Here is a 21,866-nt window from a genome sequence, read left to right as displayed (position 1 = left end):
CGGTAGGCAAGCGCCTTAACCGACTGAGCTACGCCGGTGGCACTTTTCTTTTTCACTTTCCACTCCGTTAACCAGTTTTGAAGGGCCACCGGAGTAGCTCTATCGACTAAGGCGCTTGCCTACCGATCCAGAGTTGCGCTTGGGCTGATTACCTGGTTGGGTTTTTTCCGAGGGTTTTCCCTACCCTAAGGCAAATGTCAGGTAATCTATGACGAATCCTCGGGCTCATCTGGCCAAATATCATCTCACTGTCACCAATCTCATCGACGCTAAATTCATTTTTCATTCATTTATTATATTCCATAGATCTTACATGAGCAATGAAGCTTTAAAATGTGGAACAAGTCAACATTTTACAATATTACAATTACAATTTTTGCAGTTTTACAATTTAGTAATTTTCTATAATTTTTACAATTTTGTGCAATTTTTACGATATTTTGGCGAGATGTAGTGAGATGAGGTGAGGTCCGAGGATTCGCCAAAAGATTGCCCGGCATTTGCCTTTTGGTTGGGGAAAATCTCAGAAAAACCAAATCAAAGGGGTTGATGCCGAGGACAACCTTGTAGTTGGTCCAGCGTCGTTAAATAACCAAATAAAAGAACCCAGTTTTGAAAAGTTATAGTGGAAAAGAAACTGCATTGAAATGTGCAAATTGCAAAGTGAAAAATTGGAAATGTTAATTATGGAATAGGATCGTTGGAATTCTGTGAGAGAATTTTCAAATTGTTCAAAATTAGTAATTGGAAGATTGTTTTCATAAACTTGGTAATTTTCTTAGCAAAGCAACGTTTTTTTTTTCTCTCCCCCCTGAAGCCCTTTTATGTGGCTATATTTATTGGATGCTGTGAAACATCTCTCTTTATCTTGCTTGCAGTGCCCAGGTTTGAGCCGGCGCTCCCTCGAAGGAAGAAGCACCCCGAATTGGCCTACAAGACGCATGAGTTTCTCGCGATGTCTGAAGCAGGCGGCTCCGACGACTCGCTGGACTCCACAGTTACGCTTGATCGTGCCAGGGTGAGTATCCTCTGCGTCCCGAAACGTCAGAGACAGTCGCTCTAGGTTCTGACGGGCATGATTTCTTCTGTAAATAAACGTACTGTGATAAATGCTGTTACGCACTCGGAATGTAGAACCAAACATTTTTTTCCAAAGCCGGCAGCAGACTGCGTCGGGCATTCTGTCTCGGACAGGACGGTTTTGTCTCGGACCGTCCGATGTGACTGTTGCCCACATTGTTATGAGAATGAAGCATATTACATCCATTGAGCTCTATACTAAAATATGTTGAGATCACTGGCTGCATCATACATTTGTCCAGGTCAACCACGGACCGTCCCGAACGTTCGCGAACAAAACGGTGATTTCGCCTCAAGTTTTGTTCGCTGGCGAACAAAATGGGACATTTCATTCTGCGCATGCGTGAACTCTACTGTTTGCTCAATCACTCACATGATTTTCTCTATGATCAATATGGGTTAAATTCACTGTTATAATTTTATTCTTCCCAGTGAATTTAAAATTGTTGTAGACCCAGGTAGACTTCTTGTTTGTGAACATGCAAGACTCGCACTTACTGGTTGAAAAAACGGCATATGGAAGACCTAGTGGATAAACTGTGGGAAGAAGTTGCGAAAGAAATGACACTATTTATAAAGCCAAATATATTAATACTGTAAAATTCTTCAGTTCAGAGAATGGAACGAACAATTATTTAGGTGAGTTATTTTTTTCTTTGAAGCAAATAAAATTGTAATGGTGTCTACTACGATTTAATCAGTTCTCATCACGTCACAATTGAGAGTACCAGTGCATGGAAAAACCAACTAAGTACATCATGGCGAAACTCTGTTCTAGACTGTCCGAGACAGTCCTTGACAGACTGAAACAGTTTTGTCCTGTATCGAACGGTTCGAGATGAAATTGTTCCATCCGAGACAAAATGTTCCATCCAGTATGCTGCCGGCCTAACCTAACTCTAATACGGATGTACAATAAAATTATTCATGCAACAAGTTGCAAAACTCAACCATAAGCGCAAAAGAGCGTCATGATTAATTTATTTTCGTATATATTACAACTACTGTAAATGAGTGAACGACACGACCGAATTCCTCTTAGTTCCATCACCTGCGATTACATTAAGTTGATTGGGTAACGCATCTGTGAAATTTGGTTAAAAATCTATAAAAATCACGAATTTGTTTTTTTTTTTGTCGTAAAAATATATTAGACCTTCAACGTCAATAAAATGAAATTTATTTTGCGCTCGCGCTATTAGAATAGACGTCACGTGACTATTTAAATATCCACATGTCTTAGCTGCCACGCCCCTGCGTACATGCAGACAGTATTTAGAGTTATCATAATACTGTACATTTGTGTTTCTGAATTTTGTGCTTATTTTGTGTTGTTGGGAAATTAAGTGTGTTGACTAACTTGTAAATAGAGATCCGAGCATCACATTGCGTTGTAACGCGGGTTTTGTTTTGTTGTGTTTATCCAACCTCTGACTTTGTTCGTATGTAAGTTGTTTGTTGTGCTTGTAGAAAGTTAGTAATATATTATATTTACAGTTATAGAGAGTCTTTTTAGTTCAGTAGTAGTAGTAATATATATATATATATATATATATATATATATATATATATATATATATATAGTAGGTTATTTTACGACGCTTTATCAACAGCTTTGGTGTTATTTAGCGTCTGAATGAGATGGTGATAATGCCGGTGAAATGAGTAAGGGTTGCAACACCGTAAGTTACCCAGCATTCGCTCATATTGGGTTGAGGGAAAACCACGGGAAAAACCTCAACCAGGTAACTTGTCCCGACCGGGAATCGAACCCGCGGCTAGACGTGCTAACCGTTACTCCACAGGCGTGGACTATATATAGTGTAAATAGATCAGAATTCGTATTGGCCTAGTTTGTAAATAATATGAATAGGTTAGACGACAAGAGGAATAAAGGCAAAAGAAGAATCAAAAGAAATTTACTAGGTAAAACTTAACAGATAAGAAATGGAAAAAGAAACAACCAGTAGATAGATATACAGTAGCGTGCAAATTAATCCGAACAACGTAATTACTTATGCAAAAACAGTCAAACGGGATAAAAAAAAAGGATCTAAGACATACCTCAGTAATCTATGTGGCCTCCCTTGTTCCTAATAACAGCTCTGAGATGATTTGGCATGGATTCCACTAATTTCCCACAAATATTCTTCATTTCTTCATCGCGAAACCATACACCAATGAGGGCAGAAATCATCTTCTCTTTTGTAGAACAGTCCATTTTTTGCATTCTTCTTTTGCAAATTGACCACTAGTCCTCAATGGGGTTGATGTCGGGTGAGTTGCCTGGCCAGGGGAGTACCTGAATATTCTTCTTGTTGAAGAATTCTGTAGTTTTTCGAGACGTATGGCATGGTGCCAGGTCTTGTTGGAACACACCTCTGCCATCCGGAAATGATTTTTGCAGCTGGGGTACGATTCTGGTTTCCAATAGATGAATATATTTGTCAGAATTCATCATTCCCTTGATAGGTATTAATGCTCCAGGCCCTTCATGTGTAAAACAACCCCAAAACATTACTTTAGGGGGGTATTTGGGTGCTTGTTGGAGGTGAGCTGCTGTTACTTTTTCGGATCCTTTCCGTACGTAAGAAACACGGTGGCCGTGGACCTCGAAATGAGACTCATCGGAAAAAAAGTACATTCTTCCAGTCATTCACTGTCCAGTGTTGATGTAATTTTGCCCACATTAAGCGTTTTTTGCATATAACAGGGGTTAGCAGTTGCTTCTTAATAGGCTTACGAGCCCTTCATCCAGCTTCCAAAAGCCTACGCCGCACTGTTGTGACGTGAATATTCGCCCCAGTGGTAGCCATTAACTCGCGGGTTAAGTCGACAGCAGTTAGTCTAGGATTTAATTTACTTTTCCTGACAATTAAACGATCATCTGCAGGTGAAGTCTTCCTTTTCCGGCCACAGTTTCCTTTTTTCTGGGGTGTGATGGATCCAGTCTCCCTGTATCGTTTTATGATCGAATTAACAGTAGCCAAACCGATGTGACATTCTGCAGCAATTTGCCTCTGTGTCATAGAAGAATGCTCTGCTAATTTTATAATTTTAGACCGTTTTCGTGGAGTTGTATCCATTTCTGAGGACGACAGAATGTACACAGGATTGCAGTATTAAGTCATAACACAACTGAAATGCTTATAAGTACAAAACGACAGGCAAAATGTCACATATTAGAAAAAAAATAATGACAGACCTTCAACAATGGAATTACACGTACTACAGATGTCAATTAAAGCGGTATGAGCAGCTGTGAGGCCAACAATGACAGAAAATGTAAAACTATGTCGTGTTCGGATTAATTTGCACGCTACTGTATCTATAAATGACAGTCCATCAACTTCACAAATAATTGTGGGCCTATGTCATACTGCATCGATACAAGAATCTGATACTCTTACTTCAACATCATCTGTGAGTGCTTCTCAATGAAAATTATCTTTCTTTTCAAGTGAAAGTAGTGACAGTGTTCAGGGTGCAAGTGTATGCACCAGTGCTCTCTCAGATTATGTTTTGTTACATAAAAGTTTTTGGCAACATATACAGTAAACAAACGGACAGTATGTGTTAGTTGTGGTGAAAGTGATTTTACAATTGATTTTTCACAATTTATGGGTTTCTGTACAAAAGTTGCAGTAAAATGTGTAGCTTGTTTTAATGTTTGCAATGAAAATTACACAAGCCCTAGGACTGAAAGTAAGGAAACAAGTCGTGCACCATTTGAAATCAATCGGAGAATGGTAAATGCTTTTCAGTCGCTTGGAAAAGGACATGCTGGGATGGAACAATTCTGCATGGCAATGGGTATGCCAGTAATTAATGCCTCTTCTTATAACACTCACATGACAGAAGCAGCAAAACAAAATGAAACAATGCGTGGAAATGTATTGAAATGTGCTATTACTTTTGTTCGCCAGGCATATATTTCTTCCAACCCGAGTCTTCGTGAGGACGATATAATAGATATTACAGTATCATATGATGAGAAATGGCAGCAGAGAGGATTTACTTCACTACATGGAATTGGTATAATAATTGATGTCCTTACAGGTCTTGTGTTAGACTTTGAAATATTGTCAAAATATTGTGGTGTCTGTACACAGCAGGAAAAAACAATGGTTTTGAAGAACGAAGAATATAAACAGTGGTATTACAGTCATGTTGCTAGTGGAAAATGTGAAAAAAAAACTACACAGGTTCTTCTAGTGCAATGGAAATGATTGCAAAAGAGAAAGTCTGGAAGCTGTCAGTAGAACATGGCAAACTGCGTTACACCACTGTTGTGTCTGACAGGGAATTCAAAAACACACAAGCATTTACTAGACCTGGCAGTGTATGGTGAAATCAAAACTGAAAAAGATGAGTGTTTAAACCATGTGCTAAAAGGTTAGGTACAGGAATTAGGAATATGGTACAATAAAATAGTAAAATGGGTGTTACACTTGGAGGTAAAAAACTTGGAAATTTGAAGCCTGAGACCATAAAATGTCCCACTAATTATTATCGCAGTGCCACGAGAACAATGTGCCCAACATACAACAAATGAAGACTGCTATTTATGCAGCATTGTACCATTGTATGTCCACAGACAGCAACCCACAACATTTTAAGTGTTCAGGTGGTGAGATGTCTTGGTGCTTTATAAACAGAGCGATTGCTAAAAGTGAATCTGTCCCGTCTCATGACCGTTCAACGATCAAGACTCCACTGAACCATGAAGTTGTTAAGAAGTTAATCCCTATATACAGTAGACTGGCTAATGAACTATTAAAGAGGTGCACTTCAGGAAAGACTCAAAATGCTAATGAGACCTTGCATAGTACCATTTGGTCGAAGTGACCTAAAGAAATCTTCGTATCAAGTAAAAAACTTGAAATTGGTGTAACAGCTGCAGTGAGCCAATTTAACATGGGATGCATAGGAAGTGAAAGACTTAAAGAAGAAACTATCAAAGTGAAATTCAGTTCAGCTGCTGAAAAAATAAGAAGAGCCAGGGATGAACGTTGCCTGCAGCAGAGTATACATTCTACTCAACAAGCTTAAAGATCGGTCTGGAAGAGTCTCCATATGGCCAAACTGGCTGCAGAAGAGAAGAAAAAGAAGGAAGAGGGTGCCAATTATGGAACTGGTCAATTTTAGCTGGATTTCAGGTCAGAAAACAAAGAAAATATATTCAAATCTTTGAAATCAGTTTCCTTGCTTTCTATTTTTTTTAACATTTCAACAACTTCAGAATGTTCCACACGATGCATTAATTTAGCAATATGTTTAAAATTTTAAACAGAGGTGTAATAATGACTAAAAAATATAAGTACCACATCACTTTTCTTGTTTTTGATTCCATTTATCTGAAAAAAAAAATTGAATTTGACAATTTGTTTAAAAAAAAAATACAATTTTTTTAGATATTTTTTTACATGTTATAATAGAAGTAAAAAATCCAAATGGGTAGAAGTATTTCTTACGTTAGAATGAACACAAAAATCCTTGTCTCATAAACTTATTTTGAAATTTGCATCGTGTGGTGTATTTTTGATAGTGCTTAAATTTAAAATAAAAAAAAATTAATATTGAATAAACAATTGAAGATAAAAATTTGAAAATTAGTATAACTCTTTATATTTTCATACTGAATATGTGGTAAAATTTTGAAACAAATCTGTTGAAAATTTTAGAATTTTCATTTTTCACAGATGTGTTACCTTGCATTTAATATTTTAGCACATGCTTAAGAAAATGACACGATTAATATAGGCTATATAGTTAAAGTGCAACATTTTAAACTTACCACATGCAGGTCACAGACCCACAAGATTTAAGAATTTGTTCAAAACACCGTTTTGGTTTCAATTTCCATAGTTCTCCATAAGCATAGAAGTATGACTGGGAAGATTAGACTTGAGTCATGCGCAGCCAGAGGAGAAGGCATTTTCTCCTTTCCACAGGCCGTTGCATAAAAGATAATATAATGGTTTACTACGCATACCAGGGTTTGGCTCAGATATTACAAACACGCGCAGAGGGGGAAGGCACTTCTTCCCTTTCGCCGGCCTCAACAGAGCAGGTGATGTCATCATGATATACTGCGCATAACAATGTTTGGCTCAAGTCTCATCTTCTCAGCTGTAGGTTATAATTGCTGGAAAGTGTACAATTATACTTGGAGCATCTAAACGATTATACTGTATGCGTAACGCAAACATAAATTTTTAAGACAATTAGACGATAACTTGGATATATAGGAAAAAATTATATAATCGATACATTATATAAACAGAAATACCTCACCACAATGACGTAGCATCAGTAGCTGAATAATGAGTAGCAGAATGACATCTTTAGAGGAAGTGATGTGTATTCGAATCATATCGAAAATAATCATACAGAGAGTTTAAATAAAACTATGGTGTATTTGCACACCATATAGTATTAGCGAAAAGTTTCCATGAACATATATCCCGAAACAGGTACATGTTAAGATACGGACCATGTTCTATTGTGGTCTATTATCCTCATCTGTCTGTTATATAGTCGCTGTAGGAGAGATCTATGTGATTACCAACATTGCCACACATTCTTTAGTCCTACTTCTCAGAGAATCACGTAGACTTGCGAACACATTCGGCTGCTTGGATTTAATGACATTCATTGTACACACGCTCCTGCAATGTTTTTACGTTGCCGATTGTTGTGGCGCACACCAAGATCTTTAAGTGTACCCATAGCCAAAAGTCCGAAAGAATTAAAGTCAGGTGATCGGGGAGGACATGCTACTGAATCTCCTCCACTAATCCATTGGTCATTAAATGTCTGGGTTAGGCATTGTCGCACGATTAATAGAAAATACGATGGTGCCCCATCATGCCTGAACCGCATTCGTTGGTGCTTGCAACCAATAAGAAAAGGTTAGTGAGCCTAAACTATTTCCAACTAAAGATTGAAGTAGACGCAAACAAAACCGAAATGTATTACTCCGCAATCGCAAGCTAGTTACCAAAGCAGCCACCAGGGCGCATTGTTTTCAGCAAGTGAGCACGCAGGGTAGCCACCGTCTTGATATATTGCAGACATTTCAACACATTCATTGAACTAACCCGTAAAATGCTCACAGAGGGTTAATATTTATTATTTCTCTACTGGGAATAGTGGATTTTAATTTTATGTAGATTCGTGATTAAATGTTATTCTTTGAAGAGTGGAGAATTTCTTTAATTCTACAGAAATCTATTTGAGGTTGACAACACTGAATCTCGCACTGTGTTATACCAGCCGTGCTGATGTGCTCTGTGAAGCTGCAAGTCACCTTGGGAGGGATTTAATGCCTATTACGCATGCGCGTTGTCATAATACACGTTACAATGATTTAACATGCAATGTCTGGAACTACTAATATAAACATGTTGTTTAAATCGTAAGAAAGTGTTCTTATAAGCATGTTTAATTCATTCGTATTCCATGTATATTATACATTTTATTATTTTAGAAGGAACTATTTGGATATGAGGAAGAAGATGACAAGCATGAGTTTGGAGGCGTTGTGCGTCCAATAGCCAATCAGGAACCATTAAGCCACGTGCATTTATTTACATTTACTTCAATCTTTAGCTGGAAAGAGAGTAGATATAAAGACCACTGAATACTGTACATAAATAAGAAGATACCTTGGGAGATAGTCAATTGAATTTAGGACCCGTGTTAATAGACTCTGTTTACTTATGTTGTTGAATGCTCCCACTCTCCAAACCTGCAAACCTTTGTTTTGTGATTTTAAACTAGTGACAATAAGACACAATAAAGAATGACCCATATCTCAACAGATATTGGTTTCCAGCTATAGGGGATAGGCAAAATAATGTGAACAGCAGCTGTAAAGGGGCAGGTTTGTTTGAAGGTCAACAACTCTGACAAGGCACATAGCATGCTTATCTTGCGTATTCCTTGTCCGAGGCTACATCATGTAGATTGTATACCATTAGTGAACACTTCGTAGTTTGCTTCTGAGAAGGCTTAACAGAGTTTGAAAGAAGGCAAATTGTGAGGTCCGATTAGCTGGAGCATCAGTAACCATGACAGCCAACTTATTTAGTGTTTCAAGAGTAACAGTTTCAACAATAATGACAGCCTACACAAAACATGGAAAGACATAATCGTGTAAAAGTAAAAGTGGGAGAAAATCAAAGTTAAGTGAAAGAGATCGTCATACACTAAGAAGAATTTTGTCGAAACAACACAAAACTACCGCGGCAAAAGTGACAGCTGAACTCAATACTCATCCTATAGACCCTGTTTCTATAGACACGATCCCCCGAGAACTCCATAAAGCGGATATTCATGGACCATTGCCAAGTAAGTACAGGTGTTCACATTATTTTGCCTGTCCCCTGTATATGTTCATGGGAAGATTTTGTCTTCTTTTGCTGCTGCGAAACTATGGCATACTTCTGTTTAAACATCCGATATAATTATACTAGATAAGTGAAGGAAGCTATTAAAAGAGACATTACAGAAATAAAACATGTATTTTATCTCTTAAAACTGTCCAGTACAACATATCTAAAATATACGTAAAGATTAATTTTTGGTTCTACAGAATATATCTGTTATAGTAACAATGGTTATTAGAGAAGAAAACTTCGCTCCGGCGACGGGAATCGTTGGTTCTACGTACCAAGTGCTTTAACCACTGAGCTACGCTACCCTCTTCTCTGTTGTTTTCCCCTCTCTGGCCTGACTCCAAGTTCGACATATGTGTTGACATATATTAAGTCAACTGCCATTATACAAGGAACGCACTCAATTGAGTGACTTGGTGACCGAGATTCCACAGTATTATGCACTGTTGGGCGAAGAATCTATGTAAAGATTAATTTTTGATCTTACAGAATATATCTGTTATGGTAACGATAGTTATTAGAGGAGAACTGGGAGTCAGGTCACAAAGGGAAAAAAACACTGGAGGAGAGGGATTCGATCCGGTGCTGTGGATTTAACTTCGGCGTAGCTCTGTGGTTAGAGCACTTGGTACGTAGAACCAAGGACCCCAGTTCGATTCCCGTGGTCGGAGCGAATTTTTCTCCTCTAATAACCATTTGATATTTAAAATAGTCTAAATTAAAGTGAAATGTGAATAAGAATTCAATGAAAAAGATGCGGACTTTGAATAAATAGTGGATTATAAAATAATTATTTGAAGTTGATTCTGATTTAATTTTTGCAGTGTAAATAAAAAAGAAATAATTCGGTTTTATAAGGTTACGAATAGAGACTGTTGATGTTCTAAGCAAGTGCACAAGTATAGCGTATTTATGATGTAACTATTTACTACAGCTAGATTAAAAGAAGCATTGCAGACATTTAGAAGTAGAAATGTTGCAGGATTTGATTTGACCTTTGCAGGTATAACTCCCTGTAAAGTTGATTTGAATAATTTAGAGGGAAAAATTGTTCAAAATCATCTTTACAGGGAGTTATACCTGAAAGCTTGATTTGCATAATACACGTCACTGTTCATTAACAGAAAACCACAATTTAAGTCACACAGAGTTAGTGTGCACACAATGTTGGTTGCTTGACGGTTGTCTGCCCACTTTGAGGTCTGTGGATATAGAGGGAAAAGTTGGATCGGTGTCCGGTACTATTCCCAGGTAGGTCAGTTGGTAGAGCGTTGGTACGTTTAACCAAAGGTCCCGGGTTCGCTGTCCGGCCCCCAGAACAATTTTCCCTCGAAATTATTAAAATCAACTTTACAGGGAATTATACCTGAAAGCTCGATTTGGATTTTTCACTGTTACGCTAGTTTGTATCAAATTTGTACAAATTTAAAGCCAAAACTGAATTTTTTTTAATTATTTATTGTCATAACACACTGCTCTCTTAAACTGACTAAGCATGTTGGGAATTAAATCAATGACTTTCATAAAACACGCTCTGAAATCTCATAAAGGAAGCGAAAACGAACAAAATTGTTTTTAACTCTTTTTGTTTGAAATATCTCAAAGAAACCCTCCTGAAATTAATGACATTATTCACGGTTCACTCTGTATACATACATATACACATACAGTACATGTACTGACTTGTTGGTGCAGTTATAATGTATATAGACTGACCAGACGTCTCCGATTTCCGGGGACAGTCTCCGGTTTTTAGTTGCTGTCCCCGGGGAGCAAATGTCCCCTTTTTGTCCACAGAAATTTTTATTTTGTTTCAATGGTGTTTTACACATGAATATTTAAATATCGTGATGGAACTGCTGTGATTCATGCACATTTCTGAACGGTTCTCAGGATGAGACAGAAGAACCAGCAAGAACAGTATAACGATGGCTTAGTGCACACATGTGTTAAGTACATTTTCCGGTCAAATTGAATTAAGTACAAAATCGAAGCCCTGAGAGGTGTATCTTTACTGCGCACAAATGTGGGAAGTGAATAACAAGATTTTCCTATGTTATGTTTACTTTTTGAGAATAGGTGTTAATTGAAGTGTAATTAAGTATTGAAAATTGAAACTTGTTTTCCTCAAAATTAAGAAATTAACACTTACCACATGTGTGCAATAAGCCAAGATATTCTACACTCTTTGAGAAGAACATACGATATACCAGCTTTGTCTTCATTCGCATTGCGCGGAAGATTTATAATTGCCACAGCGCCCATTTTGAAGTAGTTCAAAAACTGAAAAGTTTTGTGACAAACCAGCAGGTGAAAATTGGTGTGATGTTTTCCAACATTTCAAAAAAATCTATTCCATTTGAAAATCTTCTCAAATAATGTCATTAATCATGTGTCTTTCAGTCAGTAATTCGTCAGTTGAAAGACTTTTCTCCACAATGAACTCAATGCGGACTGATGAAAAGTCAAGAATGAAAATTCAAACAGCTTTGTTACAAGTGAAAACAAACTTCCATTTCTCATGTGAAGAACTTAGTGTGAAGCTGTATAGGAATGAACAGATCCTTAACAAGATATATTCTTCAGACAAGTACTTGTAAAATGTGTGTGTTAGAATTCAGTGTGTACAATATCATGTGAAAGACTTCGATACATGCGCCAGTACTGAAATTGAATTCTTAGTGGCCATAATTATGTATAGAAGTTATGTGTATTTATTCATTTAATTCAGAAAGTTAAGATACTCTACAAATTTAGTGTGCAAAATTCTATAATTGTATCTACATTTACATGTAATTTCTGCAACATTTTAAAGGATAGTGACTAGATAAGTGGTTGTGGTTTTTCTTGAAATTTCCGATGTCCCCTGTTGGGCCATAAAAAATTTGGACAGCCTAACTACCTATATAAGTCCACGTCCGAAATACAGGGACATCATTTTATTTTTACTTCAATTTTTATTGTACCTGAGTTTTTTAATTTACTTCACTCTCACCCCCTCTACTAGTAAACTTGCAATCGTCCTCCACACAGAACCAAGGCCGCGTATGCAGTCAAAGTCGCCTTACGGTCATAATAAACAGTACTGAGTTAGTAAGTATAGTACGTTCCAGAAATATGTTCGCGTTTTCCATTGACGAAAGAACTTTCAATATTGAATCATATTTTCGCACAGGTACTGTCGTCCGTTTGCCTACGTAGCATCCCGGTTTCCCTCACCCGCTTCTGCTCGCCCCTCTGTAAAGCTAGTGGCTGGGCTGTCTTAGCTGTTTTCTGAAAACAATTTCTGTTAGGAATTAGACATCTACGTAATATTACACAACTATTTAAAATAACTTAAATAGAAGGGCCTCATTAAGTAATTAAATGCCACGTGATTTCCCCCCTTTCTATGACCTTGCGACAGAACCACTTGGACGGACAGTAGATAACATGTATGAGTAATTTTATCTTTTCGGATCCGGCAAAAGTGGAGATTGAATTTACAGTACGTAAGGTACTCTTTTATGGAGTATGTACAGAATTATTTCAACATGAGTTACTAGTAGTTTAATGGTTATTTATATATATATATATATATATATATATATATATATATATCACAGAATAAATATTTAAATTATCTCATTATTATTATTATTATTATTATTATTATTATTATTATTATTATTATTATTATTATTATTATTATTATTTCTTACCAATGTTTATTATTGTCACACTAACATTACTTATCCAAATTTCATTATTTACTTTTATGTTGTTTTATGGTCTAGATAATAATGTAATAACTATGTAACCAATTGTATCCAATTAGAATTAGAGTCTGGCTGCGCGGAAGAGAAGGCCTACTGGCTTTAGCTCTGCCAGATTAAATAAATTAATTATTATTATTAAATTATTAGTACGAAGGACGAAAGTGCTAATTGGAATTAGGTACAATAGTCTATAGTGCGTTAATATGCACAAAACAACTGAAGCCTCTATCAAAACGAACGGATACCATTTTCAAGAATATGTTTAAATATCCATATTATGATTATTTTTCAACTTCATTCTTTAAATTGTATGCTAATGTGCTGTAGGCAGTATAATATACATTGCATAATGAATACGTCCGCATGGATAGCTCAGTTCGTGTGCAAAAACACTTATTGTTAATACAGCACTGTATTTTGATTAAACAAAAACATAATGAAAATTATCAAACTCAAAATCGCGATATTTCCTAGTTTACGTAAATGGATGAACTACTTTTCTTCCATCCTATACCTAGTAGAGTGATTTATGTTTTACGCCAGTATCATCGAACTCCAGTCTTGGAGGGGGGAGCAAGCGGTGTTTCCAGTTCTTTAAAGGTATAGACTGGTTAATATTAAAAATGTTAGTAAAAATAAAATGATGTCCCTGTACATACAGTACATAGGCCTACGTACGCACATACAGTGCGTAGTATAGTACATACGTAAGTACATACGCAAGCACGTACATACATTACATTACATTACATTACAATACAATACAATACAATACAATACATTAAATACAATACAATACATTGCATACAATAAAATACAATACATTACATACAATACATTACATTACATTATATACATTAAATTACATATAATACATTACATACAGTACATTACATACTTAGTGGACCGTAAGTAAATAAGTGCTACTAATGCTAAGTAGTGTCATTAATTTCTGGGGATTATTCTTTGAGATAATTCAAACAAAAATGTTTAATACAATTTTGGGCGTTTTTGCGTCCTTTTCGAGATAAAAATTGTTTTATATGAAACAGTTCATAGTGTGTTTTGGGAAAGCGATTGATTTAATTCCCAATATGCTCAGTTAGTTTAAAAGAGCAGTGTATTATGGTAACAAATTATTGAAAGAATTTTAGTTTTGTCCTTTTAAATGTGCAGAAATTTGATCCGAACAAATGTAACTTTTCGTTCTGAAAAGGGATTTTTCACTCTTACGTTAGTTCGGGTCAAATTTGTACACATTTAAAGGCCAAAACTATTTTTTTTTTTTTTAATAATTTATAATCATAATACACTGCTCTCTTAAACTGACAAAAATGTTGGGAATTAAATCAATGGCTTTCACAAAACACGTTGTGAAATCTCGCGAAGGAAGCGAAAACGAACAAAATTGTTTTTATCTTTTTTGTTTGAAATATCCCAAAGAATAACCCCCTGAAATTAATGCCATTATTTATGGGTCACTCTGTATACATACATATACACATACAGTACAAGTACTGACTGGTTTGTGCAGTTATACTGTGTAAGGCCACGTCCGAAATAGGTATGCCGGGGTTCGATGGTGTGCGGAAAATCATTCTTTCCCTTGGTCTCAAGTTCAGAAGGGTTTTGGAGGGCTTTACGAATGAGTGCCGTGAATAAGAGGAGCTAGCTCGGTGTTTTTAATTAAGCAAGGTGTCCTCTATCCGCACGCTGTGTGTCTGCCTGCTTTCGTAATGATGTTAGATACGCAATCCCAGATATGATGTTCCCACTTTATTGCTTGTCATCGAGTCCCGCACCCTTCACTCTCATTAAAGTGGATTTGCACACTGGAGACACGGATTCTGCGATAATGAATCTGTCGAATCACGGATGTGGGAGAGATGATGATTCGAGCAGGATGCACTGAATACGGCTAGTTTGGGAGATGGGATTTTCTAAACTCACGAGCTGTACACCACTATTATTATTGACATTAAGTAACCTCAGTAGATGTTACGGAGCTGTAAATAGCTTATCAATAAGCCATTGATCGCAAAATCCTTTGTGACATAGCCAGTCCATCGCCGAGTCTCCGAGCCATGGTGCGGAAGAAGAGATCGATTCTCATTGGTAGAGACCGGATTTTTATGTAATTACATATTATATTCCTTTGAACCTAACCGTATATAAATAACAAATCTTTGCGAATCTTATTACCATTAATATATTAAAATTTGATACTACATATTTACCCCACATTACATATTATGGCTTGGTATTACATAAATCTACATACTGTACTTAGGGGTTTTATTCATTTTTACTTCTGTAAAGGAAAAAGAAAACTTCTGCTGTGGAAGTTTACAATTTGAAAGGGCAGGGCACGGTTGCGCCCCACGGTCAGGTAAAATTCAGCAGATAAAAAGGATCCCTATTTTGCGCCCCGTTCCCATCAGGTAGAGAAAAGTGGCATGGCATAGTTGCGCCCCGATGAACTAGGTAGAGAAAAAGAATTACGGGAACTCGAGCCTCGTAATCAACCAATCTTATTGATTTCTTATTCGATTTAATATTCATTATCGATACCGTAAAAATGAACACCACGAAGTTACCAGTACTTCATTAACTGTTTTTCTACTGTTTATACAGTGATTACCGATAGCCTACCGTAGAAATGAACATCATGAAGTTGGCAATACTTCATTGACTGTTTTTCTACTGTTTATGCAGTGATATTATTGATAGCCTACTGTAAAAATGAACACCATGAATTTGGCAGTACTTTATTAACTGATTTATTCAAATAGTGAGTCGTTGGAATATGGGGCCTTAGCAATCTCGATATTTTATTAGTGACAATCACTTTCGTGTGTACTGTGCCCATCGGGGCGCAACCATGCCATGTCCATTCTGCTACCTGATTTCTTCGGGGCTCAACTATGCCATGTCTAGGCCTCCCAAATGATCGCGGGGCGCAACTGTGCTATACCGATTTGAAATACACAGATTTAAAAAGTCTTCTTACCTACCCAAGAAAGGATACATTTCGGGACGAAACATAACATTTTTAGTTCCAGGAAGTAATAGAGGCACTCACCCCATACCACCCACTGTAATATGAGTGAACAAAAGGCAACCTTTCTCATACAACTACCTCACTCAAAAAGTAGCCTTGCCTTCATGTGGTGGAGTGGGACGAGGAGGACATGATTTGTCTCGGACTATAATTGTTCTGCACACGTCTTAACAAGCCGTTCTCATGCAATTTGCAACATCACCCACCCTCTTCCTAATCCTTCCAGGGAAAATGCGTGTCAAGTCTGGCATGAGCCGCAATAAAGTAGCCGACTTTTGAAAAGAAGCTGAAGTAAAGGAACAAACTGGAAAGATGTTGAAAGATTAAAATACATAGCTTTTCAGGTTATTGCTTGACCTCTTTACTTTAAATTTAGTAGACCTATACGGAAATGGGATTTTCCGAGCGATTAGAAAGTATGGTTCTCGGCTGGAATAATCCTACCCTTCTGAATGAGACAGGAATGTCACTTTTCAAACAGTTTGAGGTTTTATTAGGTACTTTGTTTCTTACAGGGAGCAGCTAAAGTGCATGTGTCACACAACTCTCATTTTCTTCTAATCCAGTAAAGCGAAACAGTGCTTGAAGTACTGTTATGTCATTCATTTCACTCAGTTCTCTAGTTTTAGTACTTACAATATAACGTGCAAGTGAGTTTATCTACGCTTTCAACTAAGTAAAATGGCTCCTGTATCTTCAACCCTAACGACAAATATAAAATCATGGATTTCGATGGACGAAGCTTTCACTACAGATGGAAAAATAGTAATGTGTCTAGTGTGCTGTAAAAAAAGTCGGGTGGTCTGTCAAATCACAATGGAGAGTCTTACCTATCCTATAGCTACCATATATTGATATTAAATATTTTCATGATTTTACATATTTTGGTACATATTCAGCTTATTTTTCTTACATGAACATGTACATATTTCATACCTTGATATGACATAAAAATCCGGGTCCCTACTCATTGGTTTCATTTCCAGAATATTTTGAATGAATACTGAGTAAAACTCATGCAAATTTTGGTCTGTTTCCTTGAGTTTATCGATATATTATTCAGGACTGCATATAGCCTACTATAATTGTTGGATAGGCCTACAGTTCGGGGGTGGAATAAACCTACGGTTGTAAAATTTAAGTGTGCTAACTTCAGGTTTCACAGTGGGTGAGAAATAGCCAGCTAATTTTGCCTCGAGTTCTCGCATTCAGAAATTGACTTCTTTGTATACGTCAAAGCTATGATATGGATGTTCACACTTATTTCCCATCCCAAGAAAACCGTTATAAGTATTTTCGTCCTTGCCATTGTTTGAGCCGCGAAATATCGAACTAAGTTAAAAGCATGGTGAACATTAGACAGACATTAAGAACTACTTAATGTGTTAAAATATTGGAAAAGTTTAAACTAAGATAAACATTATTAATAATTGAGCATCATAACCACCACTGTGCTACACCGTGACGAATTTTAAGCTTTCGAATAATTACTAGTGACTGTGCGTTATATTATATTATATTATATTATATTATATTATATTATATTATATTATATTATATTATAAATGTTAAATGTTATGTTTTATTTAACGACGCTCGCAACTGCAGAGGTTATATCAGCGTCGCCGGATGTGCCGGAATTTTGTCCCGCAGGAGTTATTTTACATGCCAGTAAATCTACTGACATGAGCCTGTCGCATTTAAGCACCCTTAAATGCCATCGACCTGGCCCGGGATCGAACCCGCAACCTTGGGCATAGAAGGCCAGCGCTATACCAACTCGCCAACCAGTTCGACTATTATACTGTATTATATATTATATTATAAGCCACCGGCGTGGCTGAGTCGATTAAGGCGCTTGCCTGCCGGTCTGAAATTGCGATCGGGCGCGGGTTCAATCCGCGCTTGGGTTGATTACATGGTTGAGTTTTATCCGAGGTTTTCCCCAATCGTAAGGTGAATGCCAGGTAATCTATGGGGAATCCTCGGCCTCATATCGCAAAATACCATTTCGCTATTACCAATCTCAGGGACGTTAAATAACTTCGTAGTTGATACAGTGTCGTTAAATAACCAACTAAAAATATATATTATATTATATTATAATAAATTTGGGAATAAATTTGAATAGGGGAAAAAAAATTCTTTCCAGGCAGGATTCGAACCACGAAAGTCTTAGTTACCAGTCTATCGTATTCTGGACTAAAAAGGCTCTGAAATCAGCTACAAGGGTCGGTCCGGTTTTTTTTGTCACAACTGTACATACATATACAGGATGAACTGTAAACAATGCGACTAATATTCCAGAAAGTTATTTTTTGAGACATTTGAAACAAACAAAAAAGGATAACATATTTTTTTTTTTTTTTTGCGTTTTTGCTTCCTTTCCGAGATTAAAATTTGTTTTATATGAAACATTTCATAGCATGTTTTGTGAAAATCATTGATTGAATTCCCAATATGTTTTGTCAATTTAAGAGAGCAGTGTATTATGATAATAAATGATTGAAAAAAGTGGTTTTGTCCTTTAAAAGTGCAGAAATTAGACCCGAACAAAATTTAACATCAAATAATTCCTTTGCAGAACGAAAAGATACATTTGTTCGGATGAGATTTCTGCACATTTCAAGGACAAAACTAAAATTATTTCAATAATTTTTTATCGTAAATCACTGCGCTCTTAAATTGACTGAGCATACTGGAATTTAATCAGTGACTTTCCTAAAACACGCTATGAGATGTTTCATATAAACAATTTTTATCTCGAAAAGGAAGCAAAAACGAGCAAAACTGTATTGAAATTTTTGTTTAAAGTATCTCGAGGAATAACCTCCTCAAATTAGAGACATTACTTATGGTTCACTGTGTATAGACTATACATAGTGGTTCACGAATCTCGTGTAATAGAACTTTTCACTTTTGTACGTAGCAATGAATTAATATATGTTATTCTGTGGAAAGTATTGAGTGTTGAAAAGTAAAACCACGTGCTTAGTGCTCTATAATATTCGTAGTACACAATAATTGTAAAGAAAAAATGTTTCTTCCTTAGTCTAGTTCTTCTGTAGAATTACAGAACTTCTCCTAATACTGTTTAATGCTTCTACAACTACCAATGCTAATTCTGCTTCTATTAACATTACAATTACTGCTACTAATGCTTATCATTTCGATAATAATGTTCTTCCTACTTATGTTACTATAGCTCCTCCTACTACTGCTATTACTATTTCTCTTACTACTGCTACTAATTCTCGCATTAGTGCAATTCATTCTTTTCCTAATACTGTTGTTGAAGTCTTCTCCTACTAGTGCTAACGATTCGTATCCTACTAATGTTAGTAACACTTCTCCTGCAAGTGCTAACGATTCTTGTCCTAATGCTAGTAACGCTCCTCTTCCTAGTGATAACGATTCGTGTCCTACTAATGCTAGTAACGCTTCTCCTACTTGTGCTAGCGATTCGTGTCCTACTAATGCTAGTAACGCTCCTCCTACTAGTGCTAACGATTGGTGTCCTACTAATGCTAGTAACGCTTCTGCTACTTGTGCTAACGATTCGTGTCCTACTAATGCTAGTAACGCTTCTGTTACTAGTGATAACGATTCGTGTTCTACTGATTCTAGTAACGCTTCTCCTACTCGTGCTAACGATTCGTGTCCTACTAATGCTAGTAACGCTTCTGCTACTAGTGCTAACGATTCGTGTTCTACTGATTCTAGTAACGCTCCTCCTCCTAGTGCTAACGATTCGTGTCCTACTAATGCTATTAACGCTTCTGCTACTAGTGCTAACGATTCGTGTTCTACTGATTCTAGTAACGCTTCTCCTACTCGTGCTAACGATTCGTGTCCTACTAATGCTAGTAACGCTTCTGCTACTAGTGCTAACGATTCGTGTTCTACTGATTTTAGTAACGCTTCTCCTACTAGTGCTAACGATTTGTGTCCTACTAATGCTAGTAACGCTTCTCCTACTAGTGCTAATGATTCGTGTCCTACTAATGATAAAAACGCTTCTCCAACTAGTGGTAGCGATTCGTGTCCTACTACTGATAGTAACGCTTCTCGTACTAATGCTAATGATTCGTGTCCTACTAATGATAAAAACGCTTCTCCTACTAGTGCTAACGATTTTTGTCCTACTAATGCTAGTAACGCTTATCCTACTAGTGCTAACGATTTGTGTCCTACTAATGCTAGTAACGCTTCTCCTACTAGTGCTAACGATTTGTGTCCTACTAATGCTAGTAACGCTTTTCCTACTAGTGCTAACGAATCGTGTCCTACTAATGCTAGTAACGCTTCTGCTAGTGCTAACGATTCTTGTTCTACTAACTCTAGTAACGCTTCTCCTACTAGTGCCAACGATTCTTGTCCTACTAATTCTAGTAACGCTTTTCCTACTAGTGCTAACGACTCTTGTCCTACTAATGCTAGTAACGCTTCTGCTAGTGCTAACGATTCTTGTTCTACTAACTCTAGTAACGCTTCTCCTACTAGTGCCAACGATTCTTGTCCTACTAATGCTAGTAACGCTTCTCCTACTAGTTCCAACGATTCTTGTCCTACTGATGCTAGTAACGCTTCTCCTACTAGTGCTAACGATTTGTGTCCTATTACTGCTAGTAACGCTTCTCCTACTAGTGCTAACGATTCGTGTCCTACTAATGCTAGTAACGCTCCTCCTACTAGTGCTACTAATACTTCTCTTGTTATTGCTCTGTAGGAGTTCCTACTAGTGCCACTAATGCTACCAATAGTTCTGCTAATACATCTAATATATCTACGATTGCTACTATTTGAGACGCTCAGCGCACAAATGTCTCAACCCACGAAGTTTGCATTATGAATTTATTGCTTTAAATAGTTCCTCATATTATTCTCTTCAATGTGTAAATCGGTCTAATCATCCATGAAACTTGAGCACAATTTTCGTTTGTTTTTCCCTCTTCGCGCAAAGTTACGAAGATGTAGATTGGAAATATAATACATCTTGATTACACAACTTTAACACTATATCATTTCGGAATATAAAGTTTATATTGCTTTCACGTGGTAAACAGTAGTTTACGGTACCTTGTTGACTAGTTTCAACCTGTGGGCTATCGTCAGAACTGGGTGGTCTTCGCGCCTTCTGATTGCATTTCCTATGAGGGTATGTTTGCGTGGTGAAATGTGGAGTCAGAATGTGTTCTGAAATTGAGTTGTGAGTTGAGGATTTGTTGTGGGTGTGGTTTTGTGTGTCTGTATATTTCGTATTGTTATTGTATAGCCCACAGACTGACATTAGTCAAAAAGGTACCGTAACCTACTATTTAACATGTGAAAGCAATATAAATTTTATATTTCGAAGTGGAAATATAATTATCTGATTTGGACCATTTGTGCGCTGAAAGCCTTGCAAAGCGTTTGCAAAGAAGAACTTGAGCTTAGCTTCGTTATATTCGCTACAGATGGACACTTCAAACATTTTTTTTTACTTACCTCTTATCTGGAATTGTGAATAATCATATTTTGCTTTAATTTTTTTTTATAAAATTGAAATGTTTACATATGTTTCAT

General features: G+C 36.7%; 1 protein-coding gene across 11 annotated transcripts in view; it reads left to right on the top strand.

The window, feature by feature from the left end:
- Nucleotides 1-21,866, top strand: part of LOC138708096 (nuclear protein MDM1-like) — a 945,585-nt gene that overhangs the window by 562,308 nt on the left and 361,411 nt on the right. For all 11 annotated transcript variants that reach the window (XM_069838271.1, XM_069838273.1, XM_069838272.1 and 8 more), the window contains one exon: nt 879-1,018. In XM_069838271.1, coding sequence (XP_069694372.1) covers nt 879-1,018 — 140 coding nt within the window. The remainder of the gene's footprint in view (nt 1-878; nt 1,019-21,866) is intronic.

Source organism: Periplaneta americana, chromosome 10 (assembly GCF_040183065.1).
Source record: "Periplaneta americana isolate PAMFEO1 chromosome 10, P.americana_PAMFEO1_priV1, whole genome shotgun sequence".
Taxonomy (NCBI): domain Eukaryota; kingdom Metazoa; phylum Arthropoda; class Insecta; order Blattodea; family Blattidae; genus Periplaneta; species Periplaneta americana.
Note: the sequence above shows the minus strand (reverse complement) of the source record. Positions and strands in the feature narration are given on the sequence as shown.